The 22,611-nt window shown below is 47.3% G+C and overlaps 1 protein-coding gene across 2 annotated transcripts in view; it reads right to left on the bottom strand.

The window, feature by feature from the left end:
* PPARD (peroxisome proliferator activated receptor delta) overlaps positions 1-22,611 on the bottom strand; it is a 57,264-nt gene that overhangs the window by 14,850 nt on the left and 19,803 nt on the right. The window contains exons 2-3 of one of the 2 annotated variants that reach the window (XM_040337796.1): positions 13,596-13,738; positions 3,127-3,265 (exon numbers count right to left, since the gene is read on the bottom strand). In XM_040337796.1, coding sequence (XP_040193730.1) covers positions 3,127-3,265; positions 13,596-13,738 — 282 coding nt within the window. Of the gene's footprint in view, positions 1-3,126; positions 3,266-8,421; positions 8,779-13,595; positions 13,739-22,611 lie in introns of those variants that run through there. The other variant, XM_040337797.1, reaches the window with a different exon arrangement.

Here is a 22,611-nt window from a genome sequence, read left to right as displayed (position 1 = left end):
AGACCGCGATGGCTGCCTGCTAGTAATTGAGCTAACACACGAAGATAGCAGGCAGCCAGCGCTGAAGAAGAAGGCACCGGACAGCTGCAGAAGAACCGGGGTTCGCCGAGTCAACAGCGGAGAGCGGCGAAGATAGAAGAAGACCCCCGGAGAGCGGAGAATCCCCCCCCGGAGAGCGGAAGAAGAAGCCCCCCCCGGAGAGCGGAGAAGACCCCCGGAAAGCGGAAGAAGAAGCCCCCCCTGGTATTAGAGCTAATAAAGAAGACAGGGGGGCCTCCGGAGCAGAATAATAAATTATTTAAAAAACCCTTGTGTTGTGTGTTTAATAACTTTAACTTTTTGCCTCCAGGTGAATGGGTAGGGGTACGATGTACCCCATATCCATTCACATAGGGTGGGGGGCCGGTATCTGGGGGCCCCCTTATTTGAGGGAACTCCCAGATTCCGATAAGCCCCCGCCCGCAGACCCCGACAACCAACTGCAAGGGTTGTCGGGAAGAGGTCCTGTCCTCATCAACATGGGGACAGGGTGCTCTGGGGTGGGAGGGCCCGCAGTGCGCCCCCCTGCCCCAGAGCACCCAACCCCCCCATGTTGAGGGCATGCGGCCTGGCACGGCTCAGGAGGGGGGGGGCTCGCTCGTCCCCACTCCCATTCCTGACCGGCCGGGTAGCGTGCTTTGGATACGGGTCTGGTATGGATTGTAGGGGTACCCCCTACGTCGAATTTTCGGCGTAGGGGGGGTCTCCTTACAACCCATACCAGACCTAAGGGCCTGGTATGCTCCTGGGGGGGAACCCATGCCGGTTTTGAATTTAAAAATTGCCGTGGAGTTCTCCCTCAGGAATGCATACCAAATGCCGTCGCTTGAATGGGCCTTTACATGGTGTGACTAACTTTCCACATTGTAAAACCAGCCCTAGTTTTGCGCAAGCAAAATCGGAACTTACGCAGAAATCACAGTGCTGAAAAGCGTTGTGGATCTGCTTAAGTCCTCATTTGCATACTCAAAGCTGCATTTCAATGAGAAATGCCCCCAGTGGCGGATGCGGTACTGCATCCTAAGATCTGACCGTGTAAGTGTCTTACACATGTCAGATTTTCTGCCTAACTTTGGAAAAAGCCTTTTGAGGATCGTTTCCAAAGTTAGGCACAGAGATAAGCAGGCTGAACAGCAGTTCCGCCTGCGTATCTCTTTTGGGAATCAGGCCCTTAGAGTTTCAATTTGCATCAGACAGGCTCTTGCACTACATGGTTTTGGTAAATCTGAAGACAAATATCTGCAGAAAATCTAATAGTGTGTATGGGGCTTCAGGGTTCTCAATTTTTTTTCCTAATAAACTTGTTTGAAAAAAATAAAAAAAATGTGCCAAACCTCGGATCCGAAAACGTTTTCCAGGGTACTCTAGACCATTCATTCCTCATGTATGGGCAATCTACAAACTCCACACTCGACAATTTTAACAAATAGATCATATAATAAAAAACCTTAATCAAGGAGCATCAGAATATCACTCTCAAAAATTTGTCAAAAAACAATTCAAATCGATGTCGATGTTCAACGCTTTAGGAGGGTCTCCAAACTACAGCCTGGGGCGATTGTTTTTATCTGGCCTTTGGGGCAATATTTCATCTACTGACACCAACGAAAGGACACAATTTCTACCAATGACACCAGCAATGGGGCACAATTTCTACCAATGACACCAGCAATGGGGCACAATTTCTACCAATGACACCAGCAATGGGGCACAATTGCTCCCAATGACGCCAACAATGGGGCTCAATGACACTAATGATGGGGCACAATTCCACTCACTGACACCAAAGATGGGGCATTGTTTACTTCCACTGATGCAGAGACATTTTCTATTCCCGATGACCACAGTCCGGCCCCTTTAAAGTCTGAAGGACAGTAAACTGGCCCTATGCTTTAAAAGTTTGGTCTCCAAACTGGGTGTTCCTCGATGTGATAGAGAATAAATAGCGGTGAGTCAGCACGCCGCTCGTGCCCCTGGAAGAAGTCAGCTATTTGACGAAACGGAGATCTAAGTAAGTATTTCATAATGAGCTTGTATGCGATGCTGCATTCTAGCTCATTATGCCTTTGTCTTACAGGGTTTTTTTGTTTTTTTTCAGGTTTGACTGTTTGTTTGTTTTTCGGGTTTGATGTGTCATTAAACCCAGAGTATGGGTAAACTCTCATTACATGCTATATAACAGAATGTTCATACTCACAAAACCACTAAAGCTTTTGTTTTGTGTGGAGTGAAATATACCTGGTTGATCCTGCATTGAGCTGTCCCTCCCATCTTCTCTGGGTCCCCACTTCAGGCTGAGATTGTGTAGACCAGTGGGTGTCCTCTAATAAGCATGCTCAATTTCCATTCCCTTCTAAGCTCCTTAGTTCCTTCTTTTTCTTATCTATACAGCCCACATTACTATAGTGACACATGTGGGTGTATACACAGTGGTAAATGACACTCTCCTTCCACGTAGCTCTTATTAGTAAACACTAGGGTGGAATATAGTATGCTGAGTAAGAAAGTCACTTTTTTTGGCGTATAGTTACCCCTGCTATATGAGGCGTAGCTAATGTTAAGTATGGCCGTCGTTCCCGCGCCAAGTTTTGAAATTTTTACATCGCTTGCGTAAGTCGTTCGCCAATACGGCTTTACGTCATTTACGTTCACGTCGAATCCAATACGTCCTTGCGCCATAATTTGGAGCAATGCACACTGGGATATTTTACGGACGGCGCATGTGCCGTTCAAAAAATACGTCAGAAACGCGGGGTCAAGTACAATTTAAATAAAACACGCCCCCAACATCCCCATTTGAATTAGGCGGGCTTACGCCGCCACACATACGTTACGCCGCCGTAACTTAGGGCGCAAGTTTTTTCTGAATACAGAACTTACGCCCAGAGTTACAGCGGCGTAACGTATCGGAAGATACGTTACGCCGGAAGAAAGATGCGCGCATCTTTCTCTATCCGGCCCGTGATATTTAGTTTTATCAAAAATTAAACCATTCGTTCCAGTGTATAGAAAATGCTTTGATGCCTAAATGCAGACTTGCATTTTGATTATGAACATAATGCTTAGCAACATGTACACATTACTTACCATTATGGGACATGCCAAGGTTTAGACACTTGTGAAATCGACAGTACTGACATTTGTTTCGATTCTTCTTCTGTATCTTGCAGTTACGATTACAGTATTCATACTGAAGCCTCATCCGCAATGTTCGTCGAAAGAAACCCTGTGGAAGTTAAAACACGGATACTAGGTTTTAGCAGCTTTGGTGTTTAGTGGCACTCTTTCATAACCCCGAACATCTCAAAAACATCAGCCCAACTTTTTTTTCCCAATGCAGTGGGGTTGTGCCTGCACTGCATGGATTAACTGCCCATTTTGTCTAGGGGTGAACACAGAGCCTATACTCACCCGATCCTCCAGAAAATCACGCTCCCCACGTCCAGAGGTGGACTATTCCTGACGTCTTCACGTCCAGACACGGTCTATGGACATTATGATGTCAGGAACACTCTACCGCACCTGACTGCGAGGGAGCAGGAGCCAACAGGACTGGGTTTGTGCTACAATTTTTCGGGTCCTGTGCCACTGCTGCTTAATAAACACAGGAAATTTCCTGCTCTGCACGTGTGTCATTCAGAGAATACTTTCCATTTTCTTAATGAATGCAAAGTGTTCTCTGATTGGATGAGGTGGAGATTGTTACTTCACCACGTTACCTCTCCACCTCCTCCAATCACAGTGTCATGAATATGCATCAAGTCTGTCTGCTTACCTGATCTCCATGTGTTCATTAGAGGCTGACCCTGTTCTGGTTTCCCTTTTTATCACTTCCTCTTCCTGTATGGCTCCACCCTAGTCCATCCCAGGAAGCCTATATTAACCGTTTCTCTACAGGTCTGCAGTGCTGTTCAACAGTGTTCCTATGCTTAGTTCCTGTCTGCAGTGTAGTTTGCTAGTTCTTGTTTGCAGAGTGCTACGATCATCTTTCCGTGTACCGTTTTGGCTTGTCCCCGACTTCCTTGTCTGCCTGTGCCCCTGACTATTTGCATGTTCCACGGTTATCCTTGTCTGCCTGTTGCCCTGACCTCGGCCTGTCCATCACCATTGTTTGTCCTGCTGGCTGCTTCCCCCTTCTCCCTGCGGAGTGTGACTTAGGGAATCCCGGGAACGCGACCTGGACCCAGTTGCGGCCAAGACCATCCTTACCATCAAAGGCTCTGGTGAATACAAAACTGGGTCTTAGACTCCGCGCCCTGGGTGATCTTGGGTTACGCTTCCTCCCTGCCAGTAGTAGTCGGCTATAGGGTTCACTTCCCTGTGGTGCATCCCTGACCCCTACAGGGTGCACTTGTCACCTGGCCACAGGTGACCTGACACACAGAATGCTTTATATTCATTTGGGAAATGCAAAGTTTCCCCTGGATAGCACCTGGGCCGAGCGATTGATCAGTCGTTTGGTACGGGACTCCGAAGCTAGTGGCAATCACTGTAGTAGCAGTGCCTAGTTCAGTGGTTTCCATAGGGATCCCACATTTACAGTATCTCACAAAAGTGAGTACACGCTTCACATTTTTGTAAATCTTTTCATGTGACAACACTGAAGAAATGACACTTTGCTACAATGTAAAGTAGTGAGTATACAGCTTGTATAAGGCCTTGTACTCACGAGCAGACATGTCCGATGAAACCGGTCCGCGGACCGTTTTCATCGGACATGTCTGCCCGGTGACTTCTGTTCGATGGCTGTACACACCATCGAACAGAGGTCCGCGCGTAAACAATACGCGGGGCGTGTCCGCGGTGTCGCCGCGTCGATGACGCGGTGTCGCCGCGACAATGACGCGGCGACGTGGGCGGCCTGCCTTTAAAATGCTTCCACGCATGCGTCGAAGTCATTCGACGCATGCAAGGGATGGCGGGCGGCCGGACATGTACGGTAGGTCTGTACAGACGACCGTACATGTCGGGGGGACAGGTTTCCAGCGGACTGTTTTAAAGCAAGTCCAGGAAACAGTTGTCCACTGGAAACCTGTCCGATCCGCCCGAAATTGGTCCGCTCGTGCCTACACACGGCCAAACATGTCTGCTGAAACTGGTCCGCGGACCAGTTTCAGCAGACATGTTTGGTCGTGAGTACGGGGCCTAACAGTGTACATTTTCTGTCCCCTCAAAATAACTCAACACACAGCCATTAATGTCTAAACTGCTGGCAACAAAAGTGAGTACACCCCTAAGTGAAAATGTCCAAATTAGGCCTAAATTGTCAATATTTTGTGTGGTCACCATTATTTTCCAGCACTGCCTTAACACTCTTGGGCATGGAGTTCACCAGAGCTACACAGGTTGCCACTGGAGTCCTCTTTCACTCCTCGTTGACAACATCACAGATCTGGTGGATGTTAGAGACCTTGCGCTCCTCCACCTTCCGTTTGAGGATGCCCCACGGATGCTCAATAACATTTAGGTCTGGAGACTTGCTTGGCCAGTCCATCGCCTTTACCCTCAGCTTCTTTAGCAAGGCAGTGGTCGGCAGAGGTGTGTTTGGGGTTGTTATCATGTTGGAATACTGCCTTGCTGCCCAGTCTCGAAAGGGAGGGGGATCATGCTCTACTTCAGTATGTCACAGTACATGTTGGCATTCATGGTTCCCTCAATGAACTTGTATCATATTCAATGGCAATCATGCACTGTGACATATAATTTCTATATAATGGCCATTAATTTGTTCGAATGTTAGCCTATTCGATGTTGTTTACAACAGAAAATTCTCCAGTTTTCTGTGGAAAAATGTTTTAAAGTGTTTGTAACCCTAAAAGAAAAGATCCTATTCCTGTATAGCAAATTAAACAGCACAGTGCTTGTGCTGTCTAATCTGTCCCTCTCTAAACTGTAAACCTGGCTGATCCCGTCACTTCCTGTGTCCCCCTTTGTGAGCTGACCACGATAATCATGGGGTAACAGAGATAAGCAAAGGAAAGATGGCCTCCGCTCATCTCTAAGATCTGGGAGGACCGAAGTAGTGTTTTTTTTAAAAAAAAAGCATTAGATCAATATTTACATTTGATCTAATGCTTTAAATTGTACAGGAGAGATGTGGAGTCTTATTGACCCAGGATCCGTCCATAAAGAGGACCTGCCACTGCTTATTTCTATCACAAAGGATGTTTACATTTCTTTGTGATAGGAATGCAAGTGCTAAAAATTTTTTTTTTTAAGGGGGCAGTGTAAAAATATAAAAATGATTTAATAAAATAAGTAAGCTCACGTCCACATATGTAAACAGTGTCCAAATCACACATGTGAGGTATCACCACTAACGTCAGAGCAAGAGCAATAATTGTAGCACTAGATATCCTCTGTAACTCTAAACTAGTCACCTGTAGAGTTTTTTTTAAGTGTCATCTATGGAGATTTTTAGGTACCGTAGTTTGGCACCATTCCACTAGCGTGCACAATTTTAAAGCATGACATGTTAGGGAACTATTTACTCTGCGTAACATTATCTTTCATATTTTACAAAACAAATGGGTTATATATTGTGTTTTTTTTTTCAAATTCATTAAAGTGTATTTTCTTCCCCCAAAAAAATGTGTATGAATAATCACTGCACAAATACTGTATGACATAAAAATTGCAACGACCGCTATTTTATTCTCTAGGACTCCTACTAATATATATATATATATATATATATATATATATATATATATATATATATATATATATATATATATATATATATATATTATGTACATGTATTTATTGTGGTCAGGACTAAATATAATATTCTGTTTGAAACACTTGATATTAATATTTAAAATTCTCACATCCTGCCAGCAGTTGCTCCACAAAATGATTAAAACACTGCATGCGGCTGAGAGAAATGAGGCCCTCTGTGCAATAGAGTGGCATGGGGCACTGCGTTTACCAGAGATAACAATTTAATAGCAGTGAGTTACAACACATAATGGAGAGCCATTGTGCATGAAGTGTAATAGATAGGTGCTATGCAATACAGGATAATGAGATGATCCATATCACACTGGTCAAAGGAATGAACTGTCTAGTTAAAATCAATATTTTTTGCTAGAAAATTACTTATAACACTCAAACATTAAATATATTTTTTAGCATTGGCCCTAGAGAATAAAATGGCAGTTGTTGCAATATTTTGTGTCACACTGTATTTGCGCAGCGGTCTTTCAAACACAATATTTTAGGAAAAAATAAATTTTAATGAATTAAAAGAAAACTAAACAGAAAAGTTAGCACACTAGTTGGTATAATATGAAAGATGATGTTACGCCGATCGTGATCTTTAGTCTAAGCAAAAAAAATCTGATTCTCATTTTAGCCAGAATCGTGCAGCTCTACTCTATACTTACCTGCTCTGTGCAATGAAATTGCACAGAGCGGCCACTCCTCTTCTCGGGTACCCAGCGCTTCTGGCTCCTTCTCTGTTCCCAGTGCCCCCACAGGAAGTCACTTCCCATGGGGGCACTGTGCATGCTCACTCCCAAGCCCTGCTGCTGCATCCATCGACACAGACAGCGGGACCCACCTCACAGGTGTGGCATATCAAGATGCTGATAAAACAGCATGATTATTGCAAAGGTGTGCCTGAGGTTGGCCACAATATAAGGTCACTCTAAAATGTGAATATATATGTGGATGAGGGCACTGTGGTTCACATGTTGAACCACAGCGCCCTCATCCACATATATATTCATGTACACAGTTCACCCCTGTAAACTGAGGAGCAGCTTTTATTTGTATATTTTGCATATACCATCCTCCCTTTTGGGGGGTTGTATATAGATTGCACTATATTTAAATATATAATTTCTGGCACGGGGGGGGGGGGGGGGGGGTACAAAAAGCAGTAAGGATCTGGTGTGACCACCATTTGCCTCACGCAGTGCAGCACATCTCCTTCACATAGAGTTGATCAGGTTGTTGATTGTGGCCTGTGAATTGTTGGTCCGTTCCTCTTCAATGGCTGTGCAAAGTTGCTGGATATTGTCTGGAACTGGAACATGCTGTCATATAGGCCGATCCAGAGCATCCCAAACATGCTTAAGGATGACATGTGAGAATGCTGGGCATGCAAGAACTGGGATATTTTCAGCTTCCAGGAATTGTGTACAGATCCTTGTAAGATGGGACCGTGCATTATCATGCTGCAACATGAGGTGATGGTCGTAGATGACTGTGTTACAATGGGCCTCAGGATCTCGTCACAATATCTCTGTGCATTCAAAATGCCATCAATAAAATGCACCTGTGTTTGTTGTCCATAGCATACATCTGCCCATACCATAACCCCACCACCACCATAGGCCACTTGATCCACAATGCTGACATCAGCAAACCGCTCACCCACTCTACAGCATATATGCTGTCTGCCATCTGCCCTGTACAGTGAAAACCAGGATTCCCCTGTGAAGAGAACAGCTCTCTAAAGTGCCAGACGCCATCAAATGTGAGAATTTGCCCACTCAAGTAGGTTACGATGCCAAACTGCAGTCAGATCGAGACCCCAATGAGGACAACGAGCATGCAGATGAGCTTCCCTAAAACCGTTTCTGATAGTTTGTGCAGAAATTCTTTGGTTATGCAAACCGATTTTTGCAGCAGCTGTCTGGGTGGTTGGTCTCAAACGATCTTGGAGGTGAAGATGCTGGATGTGGAGGTCCTGGGCTGGTGTGGTTACACGTGGTCTGCGGTTGTGAGGCCGGTTGGATGTACTGCCAAACTTTCTAAAACGCCTTTTGAGACGGCTTATGATAGAGAAATGAACATTCAATTCAAGGGCAACAGCTCTGGTGGACATTCCTATAGTCAGCATGCCAATTGCACACGCCCTCAAAACTTGCAACATCTGTGGCATTGTGCTGTGTGATAAAACTGCACATTTTAGAGTGGCCTTTTATTGTTGCCAGCCCAAGGCCCACCTGTGCAATAATCATGCTGTCTAATAAGCATCTTAATATGCCACACCTGTGAGGTGGATGGATTATCTCGGAAAAGGAGAAGTGCTCACTAACACAGATTTAGACAGATTTGTGAACAATATTTGAGAAAAATAGGTATTTTGTGTACATAGAAAAAGTCATAGATCTTTGCGTTCAACTCATGATAAATAGGGGCAAACACAAATGTGCTGTGTTTATAATTTTGCTCAGTGTATATCAGCGCAGAAAGCATACTGTGATTGGGCCATTTGTGGAGTCATGATGTGGACCAGCACAGTATTACATAGGTACTTTTGACTTTCTGGTCATTAGTTGCATGTGTCCTACTTCTGGCTTGGAGTAAAAATGAACATAGATAAATAGATAAGCTAGCATACTACAGGTCTGCTGCATAGAAGGATATTATATATAGCCCAGCCTGTAGTTCATGCTGTATATACAGTATATGTTGGGAAAAGGAGGTGATCATTATTATTTTTTTAAATCAATGTCCACAATACATGCCATTTTAATGTGTATTTTGTTATATATGTATTTTGTATAGCCAAAAATTATTTCTGTATTATTAATGGGCTATTATTAGTACACAAAAGAACCCTCTGCTCCTGGTCTGATCACTTATCTTGTAATAGTACCCTATAGATATATAGCTGGATTCAGAGACAGTTATGCCGTCGTAAATTTAAGTGTATTCTGGAAACCAGATACGCTTAAATTAGGCTAAGATACGAGCGGTGTAAGTCTCCTACGCCGTCATATCTTAGGGTGCATATTTACGCTAGCCGATAGGTGGTGCTTCCGTTGAGTTCAGCGTAGAATATGCAAATGAGCTAGATACGCCGATTCAGAAACGTACGTGCGCCCGGAGCATTTTTTTACGTCGTTTACGTAAGGCTTTTTCCGGCGTAAAGTTAGTCGAACAAATAGCTGGCCTAGCCAATGTTAAGTATGGCCGTCGTTCCTGCGTCGAAATTTGAAAATTTTACGTCGTTTGCGTAAGTCGTCCGTGAATGGGGCTGGACGGAATTTACGTTCAAGTCGAAACCAATACGTCCTTGCGGCGTACTTTGGAGCAATGCACACTGGGATATGTCCACGGACGGCGCATGCAGCGTTCGTTAAAAACGTCAATCACGTCGTGTCACCAGTCATTAACATAAAACACGCACCCCTGTTCCAGATTTGAATTAGGCGCGCTTAGGCCGGCCCATTTACGCTACGCCGCCGTAATTTAGGAGGCAAGTGCTTTGTGAATACAGCACTTGCCTCTCTGCGATACGCTACGCCCTCTCAAAGATATGCCAGTCTATCTGAATCTAGCTAATAGAATTATACTATATGTCTCATAGATAAGTTTGTATTCCTTTGGTTGTACAATTGCTTTTATTTTTGGAAACTTTTTTTTTAAATAATATGTTTAAAAAAAAACTATAGCAGTCATGCTCAACCAGGGTCCATGTAGAGGTTTCTAGGGGATTCCCTGAGTTTTGGCTTCTATCTGATGGTAGCTGGATGGTTCTTAAACCACTTGGCATAGCCATCTTTATAACACTAGCATCCTCAGGTGTACAGAGTAGGAAATGTAGTTTTAGTTGTAGGCAGAGGAGCTAGGGTTAATTGTTGTGCCGTTTAGAGCTCCAAGGGCCAAGTCTCTGTTACCTCCCCCTGGCTTCTGGAACAGGTTGGAGGGTTCTAGAACTTAGATGGTGGAAGAACAGAGATTAGGCCTGAATATTTATGGAGTCTCCTCCAATCGCTGGGTGGGTACAGCTCATAAGGTGGGGGGATAGGCCAATTTTAGGGTGACCACGTGTCCCAGGATTGCCCGGGACAGTCCCGCATTTTGCAGGTCTGTCCCAGGCACCTTCATTCCAGAACAATACAGTGTCCCGGAATGAAACGGACACAGCCACCCCCCCCCGGGCCAATCTGATGCCCCCAAAAAAGGCCGCCACATCACTGCTTTACTCACTGACAGTACTTGTCCTGGCTGGGAATGCCTGGAGGAGCACAATCCCCGCCCCCTGCTTGTGATTGGAGAAACCATAAATCCCGCCTCTTGTGTCCAATCACTGTGCTGTGATTCGTTACAGCGCAAACTGATTTTTGGGAAGGGAGGGGGTGTCCCTGAATGGTAGTTTGGAAATGTGGTCACCCTATAGGCCATTAATGTTCTGGAGCCTGGCAGCAAGGAAGCAGAGTCCAGGGTGCAGTTGCCTGGAGGTGACCCCATGTGCTGACAGACAGAGGAGAAGAACCAGAGAGAGAGAGAGAAAAGCCAGAAGGAGCTAAAGCCTTACTCACTTTCAGCTTCAGCTAGGCGTAGCTGAAGCAATCCTGTTCAGCAGGAGGTCTGTGCAGCAGTCACTTGAGCTTCAAGGTTCATCAAAAGGACCTAGTGAGTAACTTCAAACTCTACAACCCAGAGCCTGATAGGGGAGGAGCAACAAGTTGCAATACCCTGCTTTCTCACTGAAAAGGGACAGCTTAGTGCCAATTAAAGCCTGTAAAGCCAACCTACACCTCTTGCTTGGGGATTTAAAGCAAAACTCCACCAAGAAAAAAAAAATGCTGCAAAAAAAAATATTTTTTTATACATACCTGAAGTGCCTGTTGCTAGGCAGATCGTCCTAATCTGCCACTTCCTGATCCACGGTCCGTCTTCTTTCTTCTCCCCCTCGCGCTGGGGTATGGGGGAGCGGTGTCTTCTGGGACCTTGTGTGTGTGTCCCAGGAGACATCACCCATTTACGTTGTGCCGCGTGGCTCGCGCATGCGCAGTAGGGAATTGGCGGTGAAGCCGCAAGGCAGCCGAGACCCGAACGTTTCCTCGGCTTCGGTTGCCGTCATCGCGTTCACCCTGGACAGGTAAGTCTCCTTATTAAAAGTCAGCAGCTACAGTGTAAGTACCTGCTGACTTTTAATCTTTTATTTTTTAAACCGGACCTCCGCTTTAAGAACCTGCCAGGTGCATTAGCATTATCTATGGAAGCTGTATCTGCGCCCAGTGTTTGCAACTTTTTGTTACCAGTTGAGCTGGTCTGCCAATCCTACAGGAGGACAGCATAGTGACTTTCAGTAGCCAGAAACAGTATCAAGTCCTCCGTTTGTATTCAAGTTACAGTTCTGGGCAGTTATAAAAGGAAAATATAAGAACAGACAGAGGGGAGACATTTGACAGGTTTGTGGATTATATCCGGATTATCCATCTGTGACTGGTCGTATCTGGAAGGACTCCCTAATGCTTCAGTGAGGACCATCACTCTGCTGAGCCTGTTCTGACCCCCCTGAGAAAGGCGGTCACTGGCTAGTCGGTAAGCCTTCACTTCTCCTCCTGGTGGCGGGTCTCTCCACGTATTGGATTCTGTTCATTTGTCTGCTGAGCCTGTTTTGACCCCCCCTGAGAAGGGTGGTCACTGGCTAGTCGGTAAGCCTCCACTTCTCCTCTTGGTGGCGGATCTCTCCACACATTGGATTTCGTTTATTTGTCACTAGAGGTCTACACGAATGGATTGAACTTTTATTTTTTTCCACTAGGGCATATTCATTTATGAACCTTGAGTGAGTAATTATTCACCATTTATTTTTATTTTTTTATACTTTTTTCACCTTTTTTCACTGTATATTCACACCAGGGCTCTAGTCCTGCGGGAACGCGTGGGAACGGAGTTCCTGCACTTTTTTCACAGCAGGAACGCAGTTCCCTTTGCAGGACTAGAGCAGCCGAGAGCAGCCGAGCCGCCCGAGCCAATCCTTCACTAAGCGGCGATGCCCAGCTCGAGTCACTCTCAGGGGCAGGCGAACCTTAGTAATCCTTTGTTACTGGCCGCTTCCTGTATATGGATGCATCGCTTGTGTGCGGGCATTCCGTCACTTCCTCGATGCCGCAATGTCTCCTGGGGGCTTTTTCATTGTTCCCCGGAGACATTCCGGAGGTCTGCCGCGAGTTATCGCAGGATTTATAAAGAACTTGCTTAAAAAAACATGCGGTTTAGTAATTATGCATACGAGCGTATCATTTATTTATTTTTTGGTGGGGGAGTGGATTTTGGGTGGGAGTTCCCACACTTTTTTCCCCAGGACTTGGCCCCTGATTCACACATTGAACTATATGGTTGCATATGGTTCATCATCCAGCGCTACACTTTTATTGTATACAGTTCTGGGCATCCTACACTTCCCCTTCCAAGTTCATCCCCAATAAACCAAAACAAAAACACCCTGGAATGGTTCCTGAAGTCTGTGCAAGTGTTGAAAATGTCCTGTTGCCTGAATGTGTGAGTGAGGGAGGACCCAAAAATCCAGCGGCCCTTAAGGGGGTAGCGATTCACCACCAATGATCTTAGCTATCTGTAAGGGTGCTATTCTAACCACCACTGTAAGGGGCCTTTCTTTACACTGACCATCAATTTGAGGGGCATTTTGCCTCCTGCTGACATCACATGCATTAATTTTAGCAGGGGTTCCCTGAGCCCTAACAATAATTTTTAGTATTTAATTTTTAGAATAGCTGCCCTTTAGCAAAGCAAATTTTCCATGACAGGTCAATTTTTTAAGGGGAAAAAAAGATAGGTGTTACCTTGCAGCCTTCACACGCGTGTACGCCATAATGGAAACCAGATGCTATGTCACCACAAATTTTGCAGTCCACAGTATGCACAGTATCCTGAGATTGTTGGGTTCCTGAGTTCTCATCTGAAGATGGAGATCGAGGTGGGCTTTCTGCAATAATGAACAAGACATATTTGCATGTGCTAAACCATTTCTGCATTTAGGCTTGCCAATACAGTTTTATGGAAATGCATCTCACGTAACAAATTTCGACCAGCATCAACATTTGCAAAATGATAATTAAAAACAAAGTAAAATTACTTCATAGAACATAGCAGTTTTATAAAAATCACAAGGAAGCATATGTAGCAGAGAGACACAAGGATATGCGTATGGTATGAGTAGATTACAGCTGATCATGTAATGCACAGATGTCAGGGAAGCTCGTAGACCAGACTATGTGACTGCAAAAGAGGAAACCCAAAACGTATATAGGTATATATATAATAATTTATTAAAGCGGTTGTAAACCGCATATATAATTTTTTTTTTTTTTTTTACCTGCAAGGCAAAATGCATAATCAGCTAGTATGCACCGCATAATAGCTGATTATGAAATACTTACCTCAAAACGAGGTGAACAACACTTACCTGGTTCACGCCGAGCGAGATGTCATCTTGCTCCGGCGTGTCTTCCGGGTATCGCCGCTCCAGCGCTGTGATTGGCTGGAGCGGCGCCGCTCCAGCGCTGTGATTGGCTGGAGCGGCGATGACGTCACTCCCGCGCATGCGCGCGGGAGATTTAAAATCGGCAAGGTCCGGCGGCTGCCGGATCTTCCGCCGTGGATCCCCCCTGCGCATGCGCCGCCCGCATTGCGAGGGGAATATCTCCTAAACCGTACAGGTTTAGGAGATATTCTTTTTACCTACAGGTAAGCCTTGTTATAGGCTTACCTGTAGGTAAAAGTGCAAATTTAAGGTTTACAACCGCTTTAAGAAGAGGGGGTAACACCCCACCACCTCCAACAAACACAGTGCAATAAATAAATAAACAAGCAGTGACAAAAACTATGCTAAAGACGATATGTACAGTAATGGGGAATACCGGAATCATAAACAGGCCAGGTCGAGGTCATACACAGGAAGATCATAAAATGAATGAGGACGGGGAATGAGCAGGAAGCCAGGGCAAAGGGGAATGCAGGAAGGGCAAGTCCAGGATGGGGATCAGGTCGGATCAGAAGTCCAGGATAGGGATCAGGTCGGATCAGAAGCAGAGTCAGGATAGCAGGCTCAGGGTCCGGATAGCAGGCTCAGGATAGTAGAAAGATACCTGGGCGAGGTATGCTTGCACACACAGGGTATATGTAGAGGTGTGGTAATTGAGTTCAGGTCACACCTGAGCGCAGTAAAGGCCGTCTCCACACTGCCAGGATCCATCCGCTGGTGGAGACCAGTACTGCGTCCCAAAGGTGATATAACACCAGCAGGGAGAAGTTCTCCCGGCAGTTCCAAACTGCCAGGAGACACCTGTTGGTGAAACGCAGTACTGCGAGCCAGATAATAAATAGCACCAGCAGGTGGAACCTTTCCTGACAACAGATCTATTAAAGCGTTCCTCCACCCGATTTTTAAGTATATTTGAATAATTCTAATGCTAAAAAACTATGCTGAAATGGATAGTTATGTTTAATAAATATGTACATTACCTGAGTTCTTCGTTTGCCTTCCGGTCTGGAGTCTTCGGGTTTTCCTCGGGTTATTCTTACTTCCTGTCCCGCGCTGTGTCTTCTGGGAGCTTGTGTCATAGCTCCCTTGTGATCCTATTCTGGCCTAGATGAAACCTTGCGCGATTTCGGGACCAGGTTTACATCAGAGGGGGCGGAGGTGGCTGTGTTTACATCAGAGGGGGCGGGAACGCCATCGGTTGTTAGGGGAACAGAGACGCTGACGCCGCTGCTCCCCGCTGTGAGTGCTCATGCGCTAGATCGAGCGGTGCATGCTGGGATTACAGCATCACCGCAACCAGGAAGCCACTGCTGGTGGGATTCTAATGCCCACAGTGAAGATGGCAACGGCGCACACAGAGAAATATAAGTCATTCTTACAGACTGAAACAGAAAGGAGCAGACCTTTAACAAGCAAAACGGGAGTTTATTTAAGCCTTGCTACTATCTGTTTCACTACCCAAAAAAAAAAAACGTATTGGCATGGGAGAACCGCTTTAAAGTAGATCTATAGGCAAAGCTTTTTCTTTTTTCATTTATGAAAATTCTTTTTATTAAAGTTTTCTTAACAATACAGACAAAGAAAACATATACATACCTAAGAACAGCCTGTCAACCAGGCAACACTTACAAACAAGACCTCAGCACAAGGCCAACAGTATAGCTCCAAGGCTAATAGATAGCTGTGACACAGTACTTCCATTTCAGTTTAACCCCAAAATTAAGGTTTTATAAAAGGACTTTTATTGTTTACCAATTCAGGTAACAGTCTACGGGTCTGTAGGAATAAACAGCATATCCTGGGAATATTACATACTGTAAGTACCCAATTCAGATTAAGGGATGCACTAACACACAGTCCCAAAATATCCATAGCAAACTCCACCGATATATATTATGATGATAACCAGGAGCCAATATATCTTGTCCACTTAGTCAGACACTGTAAACACACTATTAGTCCACCCACCCCACACGTTATCAAATTTATTGGGTATTCCCTTACTAGTATATGTGGCTTTATAGAAGGTAAGGGCTTTATTGATACGTGCCTTCCTGGCCGGAGCAGCAAAAAGTGTAGAGTTTTTCCAAGTGAGAACTATCAGCTTTCTAGCATAGTAAAATAATAATGTCAAAAGTGTACGTGTTACTCTCTTAGGGACCAGGGCATCAACTAGTCCCAGGAGACGCACTTCCACAGTAGGTCTAACGCAGAGATTAACTTCTTCAATACATTCAGTAACCAAAATGTCTGTAAAGCCACACAGTCTCAAAAAATATGTATAAAATCTTTCCTAGGTGAGGTGCACCACCAACAGCATGACGACTGGGAGGGAAAAGTTCTAGCTAATCTGGTTGAGTAAGGTATCTCCAATGCAGGATTTTATATTGGATGAGATGGTCTCTAGCCAAAACCAGTCTGGAAAAATGATTATCCCAAAGATCATTCCAGTCATCCACATCTAAGGTAAGGTAACACCCCCTCCCAAGCTACTCTGCAAGATGAAGGGACCCTGCTGATATCCTTAAACAATCGCTTGTAAATATTGGACAGAGCCTTGTCTAAAGAATCATCCCGAAGCTTTTTTTACATTTTGGACAGAGCAAGGGAGGGTTAAACCCCCAGTCAGATTTTTTTGTTGTCATCTGTGTCCCATCGGGGATATTTCCTTTCACCTGTCCCATAGCCAAACAGAAAGTGAAAGGAAATCCCTGAAAATTGAGGTAATTTTTTGGTGACCCCCAGGTCACCAGATCTAGAGTCGCCATTGGAAGAGTTCCCTCTATTACTTTTCTGGGGCAGCCCAAAATTGGGGATTTTCTTTTATGTTCACTTTAAATGATAATGGTAAACAGGACAAATAGAGTGGACGTATCTCCTTAACAAGGGCACAGACAGCAATAAAAACAGACAAGCGTTCTAATCCCTTTCCACTCTATCCAACACTACAAAGAAAGTTTTGCCTTTTATTATACTTTTTTGTTAAACTATTTTTATTTAGAGGCATAAAGCAATACACATTGAAAACAGTGGTCCAAAAGTGGACGAAAAATGAAATGAGAACATAACAGTAGCCAAAGTCAGTGAGCACTTGGGAAATTATCAACTTTGGAGGGTACTAAGCCCTCGAAGAAAAGGATGAAGTGGGAGAAGGGAACCCAGGTGTTATCAGGTCTGGTCAGAAGTACTTCGGCTTCTTTTTAGGTTTAGTCACTGCAGATTTGTAAATAATGGGAGGGATGTATGAAAAGGATGGAATTGAGTAAGAGGAAGGGCTGGAATGTGGCAGAGACACAGGAACAGTGGCTGGAGGAGGTTCTTGTGGACTCGTTTCAGGTAGAAGGGAAGAAGCAGGTGGATTGAAGGCGGGGTAGGTGCAACAAGTAGACACTGGGTAATAATATTAGTCAGGAAGCTGGGTAAACTGGGCTGTAGCTGGGGTTGCCATAGGCGATGGACGGATAGATTCTTGGGAAGGCAAGTGATTAATGGCAGGGCTGGAATGTAGTGGCTTGGCTAAATTCAGGAGATCTGACCATGCCTGCAGCACAGGTTGAACAAAAGCAGATTCACACACACCCTGACTAATCAGAGACTGCACTGAACTAATAAATCAGATAACTTCTGCTGGGGACAAGAGAAATAATGTTCATCGAAAGAAGCCGGATCATCCTCTATTAACCATACCAGGGATTCAACTTGGTCACGACTGAAGGGGGGAGAGAAATCATCACTTCCATCGGGAATAAACGTCAGGGCTGGCTTTACACATAACCGGATTAACGGCTGATCATTAAAAGACATATAGCCCTGATCCACCCAGGAAAGAGCTGATCGGATGGGTTCCATCAGCTGGTCACTAGTCCACCCTAAAACCTGGTGACAATATTCCTCATCCTCTGCTGCGAGCAGAGAAAAGTAAACAATTTAATTGAAATCCATATTAGAAAAACGCACCACACTAGGATGGTTCCTCAATGCAGGCACGTCTGGTCAAGGAGTGGCCTTGGTATACTGTCACGGAGCTAGTAGACCAGACTGAGCGACTGCATAGAGGAGACCAAAAACGCATATAAGTTAAAGGTATTTATTAAAAAGGTGACAAACAAATGAAAACAACCAGTGCACTTTCCACAACAAATGGTATATACAAATACAGGGGAGATACCGTAAAGGTAAATAAGCCAGGCCGAGGTCACACACCAGGGGATATCAGCAGGATGGGGGACAAGGAGCAAGACGGACAGGGAGAGCAAGGATGGATAGGCTGCGGGGCAGGGATGTATAGGAAATCAGGATACAGACGGGATAGGTCCAGGAAGGGCTTGGGATAAGGATCAGATCGGATCGAGTCGGATCGGGTCGGGCTCAGGGTCAGGAAGAGCGATACCAAGGCGAGGTGTGCTTGCACTCACCGCGTATAAATAGGGATGTCAGTGATTGGCTTCAAGTCACACCTGAGCACAGCAAGAGCCTTACGCTCCACACTGCCAGGATCCATCCGCTGGTGGAGACCAGTACTGCGTCCCAAAGATGATATAACACCAGCAGGGAGAAGTTCTCCTGACAGTTCCAAACTTCCAGGAGACACCTGCTGGTGAACCACAGTACTACGAGCCAACTAATAATAAATATTACCAGCGGATGGAACCTTTCCTGACACTGGGTGGAGTTACAGACTTACTCCAATGTTTTCAACTATTTAATTGGTGTAATCATATTGGGGTAGATTCTTACCTCATAAGGGTGCATTCTCACTTGCGAATGCACCCTACCTACGACCTTAAGGTCAGAAAAAAAAAATCACCCAGTGGTTTACTACCGCTTTAAGTAATACTGCTGAGTATAATGGTGTCACAGAGGTAGTGGACTTTCTGTTCCACCAGGAAAAAGTAGGCCTTAAAGAGGGCCATGGTGCAGGGTCTAAGGAGGTACCCAATGTTCACCAGAGAACCCCACAAAGGATGATTGGCTTTGCTGGAGAAGGCTTCCAGGATGCGTCTCTCAGCTACACTCAGAGCAGAAATAGCTGAAAACAGGCAGAAATAAAGCGCAGTAAGGGAGGCCCGGAGCAAAAGACAGCAAAGACTAGCAGAGGGCCGGGCATGACAGAGTGTCTAGTGACACAGGAAGGGTTAAGCTTAGGGGGGTTGGAGGTAGGAAGAGCAGGATTGGTGTAGAGAGGGGCGGGGGAGTTAGTATTAGCAAGTTCAGAGGAGGAGCAGGATTGGCTGCTGGTGTCAGGGGAGTTACCCTATAAAAGGGTGGGGCGGGGCCAGGCGGGCACTTGCAGTCAGGAGAGCAACGAGGAAGCAGCTTTTCCTCCTGCTCTCACACAGACAAGATGGCGTCCATCGACCTCGTGCTCGCACGCTTGCGGGCCGAGGCAGCTCATCGGGGCACGGATTGGCTGGAGAGGCGCGCTGCAGAATGGGTCGCGGAGCAGGCGGGCGGATCGGGAGGATCGGGCGGCGGTGAGTTGACCCCACGCGGGCGGAGGTCGCGGCCTCCGGCCCGCTATTCCCCGGGGCCCTCATCCGGGACTGCAAGGGGGGCCCGGAGCCCCCCGGGGGGGCGGTCGGCCCCCCCGCCGAAGCGGGTTACCAGAAGCGGAACGGGGGGGACAGAGCAGGACTCACGCCGCCGACCTCCGTCGGTGGGCGGGGCCACGGGCCGTACTGGCGCCGCTTCCCCAAATACGGGCGGCGGGGGGGGGGGCACCTTCTCCACCTGCGGCAGGAACGGGAGCGGCAAAGGGGAAAAAGAAGGCCTCAGACCCACCTGGCACGGCCGCGGGGCCCTCTACACGTGGGGCCGGCGGTTCCGCGGGTGGGCGGGGCTCGGAGCGGGGGGCATCGGTCAACGCGGAGTCATCGTCGGGTGGTCTGCCTGCTGCAGCAACGCGGGGCAGAGGATCAGAAAAAGGCCGGCCGGAACGGAGGGGGGACTCCGGGGCCTCCAGGTCATCTTCTCCTGGGGGACTGTCGGCCGCACCGATCCCAGTCGGGGAGGACAGGTCAGAAGGTGTGCCATCGGAAGAAGAAGATGGGGAACCAGAGAGGGAGGCAGCGGTGGAAATCCAATCTACGGCAGCGGGGGCGTCTCCCGGCAGGCCTGGTAAGTCCACTACTTTACATGTATCCTCTTTAGCTGACGCATTGTGTGAATTGTTGGGAGTGGGGAGGGGGGGGGTTCCAGCACCTCCGCCGCCAGTGGCGGTGGCGGCACCGGTGGTGGCGGGCGTTGCGCCTGCCGCCTCTGGGGCTGACGCCCTGTTGACGGAATTGGTGGGAGGCCTCAAGGAGCTTTTGGGCCGGGTGGCTGCTGTACAGGGCCCTTCGCCACAGGTGGCTCCGTGGGCACCTGCGGCTGTGGGCGCGACTGGGGGTGATGCTACGGCCGGAGGGGGGGTTGCGGTTTCGCAGCTTCCCCCGGTGGCCCCAGTGGCAGGACAGGTGGGGACGGGAAAAGACAAGTCAGGGGGGGCCCCGGAGGTGGTGACTCGTTCCGATCTGGTACGTATTGCGGATGCGGCAAGGGGCGAGGTTTATATATGCTACGAGTGTCCTCTGGGGGGTCATTTAAAGCAGGAGGTGAAGGAAAAAATTTATAAGAGCGAATATGTAGAGATATTCTCCCTGTTGCCGTTGGAGAAATTCAACCTCGACAGGGTGAAGCCGGATGATTCTAAAAAGGAGGATGAGGAGAAGAGGCGGTATAGGTTGATTCCGCGCACTTTCGTGAACTGGCTCCAGGCGTTCGCCATTATGGCTAGCGTCGTTGGGGAAAAGAACCCAGAACATTGCTCGGCGTTGTTCGGGTACATGGATTCAATTGGGGAGGCGCATCGGGTGTACGGGGGGTCGGCTTGGCTCAGGTACGATGAGCAGTTTCGGCAACGGCGGGCAGTTAGGCCCTCTCTGCGCTGGGATCAGAAAGATATCAGCCTCTGGATGCGGCTCATGTCGGCGGCTAAGGCCCCGGCGCAGTCTTTTCACGGGGGGGGCCGGGGGTACATCCTCCTCAGGACCGTCGGCCGGTAAGAAGTGGGGAGTTTGCTGGCAGTTCAATGAGAACGCCTGCAAATTCGGAGGATCATGTAAATTCAAGCACGAGTGCTCAGGGTGTGGGGGCTCCCACCCCGCGGCCAAGTGTTTCAAAAAAGGAAAGCGTGCCGGTGACGCTGCTCAAAAAAGGGACGACTCCGGTGAAGGGGGAAAGGATGCTACCTTTCCTAAGTAGGTACCCGGACAAGGCAGCGGCAGAACTATTGTCCTCGGGGTTCAGGGACGGTTTCAAGATACCGTGTTCGCTGGTGGTGGTGCCGCCGGTGGCACGAAATTTGAAATCGGCTCTCCTTAATCCGGGGGTGGTGGGGGAAAAGTTGGGCAAGGAAGTGGCACTAGGACGGATGGGCGGGCCGTTTTCGGCCCCGCCCTTGCCGGAGCTGGTGGTGTCTCCGTTGGGGGTGGTGCCTAAGAAGGAACCGAACAAATTCCGTCTTATTCACCACCTGTCATTCCCAAAAGGGGGTTCGGTCAACGACTTTATCGATCCGGAGGCTTGCACGGTGTCCTACACGTCGTTTGACGCGGCGGTACGGTGGGTACGGCGGTACGGACGTGGGGCCTTAATGGCAAAGGCGGACATCGAATCCGCCTTCCGGTTGTTGCCGGTGCATCCTGACTGTTTTAGGCTGCTGGGATGTTGCTGGCAGGGCCAATACTATGTTGACCAGTGCCTACCCATGGGCTGCTCTATTTCCTGCGCACTGTTTGAGACATTCAGTTCCTTTTTGGAATGGGTGGTCAGGGATGTTTCGGGCCTGGACTCGATCATTCACTATCTGGATGACTACCTCTGCATGGGGCCGCCTTCCTCTGGTGTGTGTGCGACTCTACTGTCAACGTTGCAGCACATTGCGGGACGTTTTGGCGTGCCCTTGGCGGCTGACAAGACGGAAGGCCCCACGACGGAGATTAGTTTTCTGGGTATAGTGATCGATTCGGAAGTAATGGAGTGCCGTCTTCCCAGGGATAAGCTCGAGGCCTTGAAAGCGGAAGTTAGAGAGTTTCAGGGCTTGCGGAAGGTGCAGCTGAGGACTTTGCAGTCACTGCTGGGAAAACTTAATTTTGCCTGTAGGATCATTCCCATGGGCAGAATATTTTGCCGGCGGCTGTCGGCGGCTACGGCGGGGGCAAAGGCCCCCAATCATTTCATTCGTCTGTCTAAGGAGCATCGGGAGGACTTGAAGGTATGGTATGAGTTCTTGTCATCCTACAATGGCAGGTCGATGTGGCAGTCCAGTCCGGTGA

Source organism: Rana temporaria, chromosome 2 (genome assembly GCF_905171775.1).
Source record: "Rana temporaria chromosome 2, aRanTem1.1, whole genome shotgun sequence".
In the NCBI taxonomy this organism is placed as follows: Eukaryota; Metazoa; Chordata; class Amphibia; order Anura; family Ranidae; genus Rana; species Rana temporaria.
This window is presented reverse-complemented; position numbering and strand designations above follow the sequence as displayed.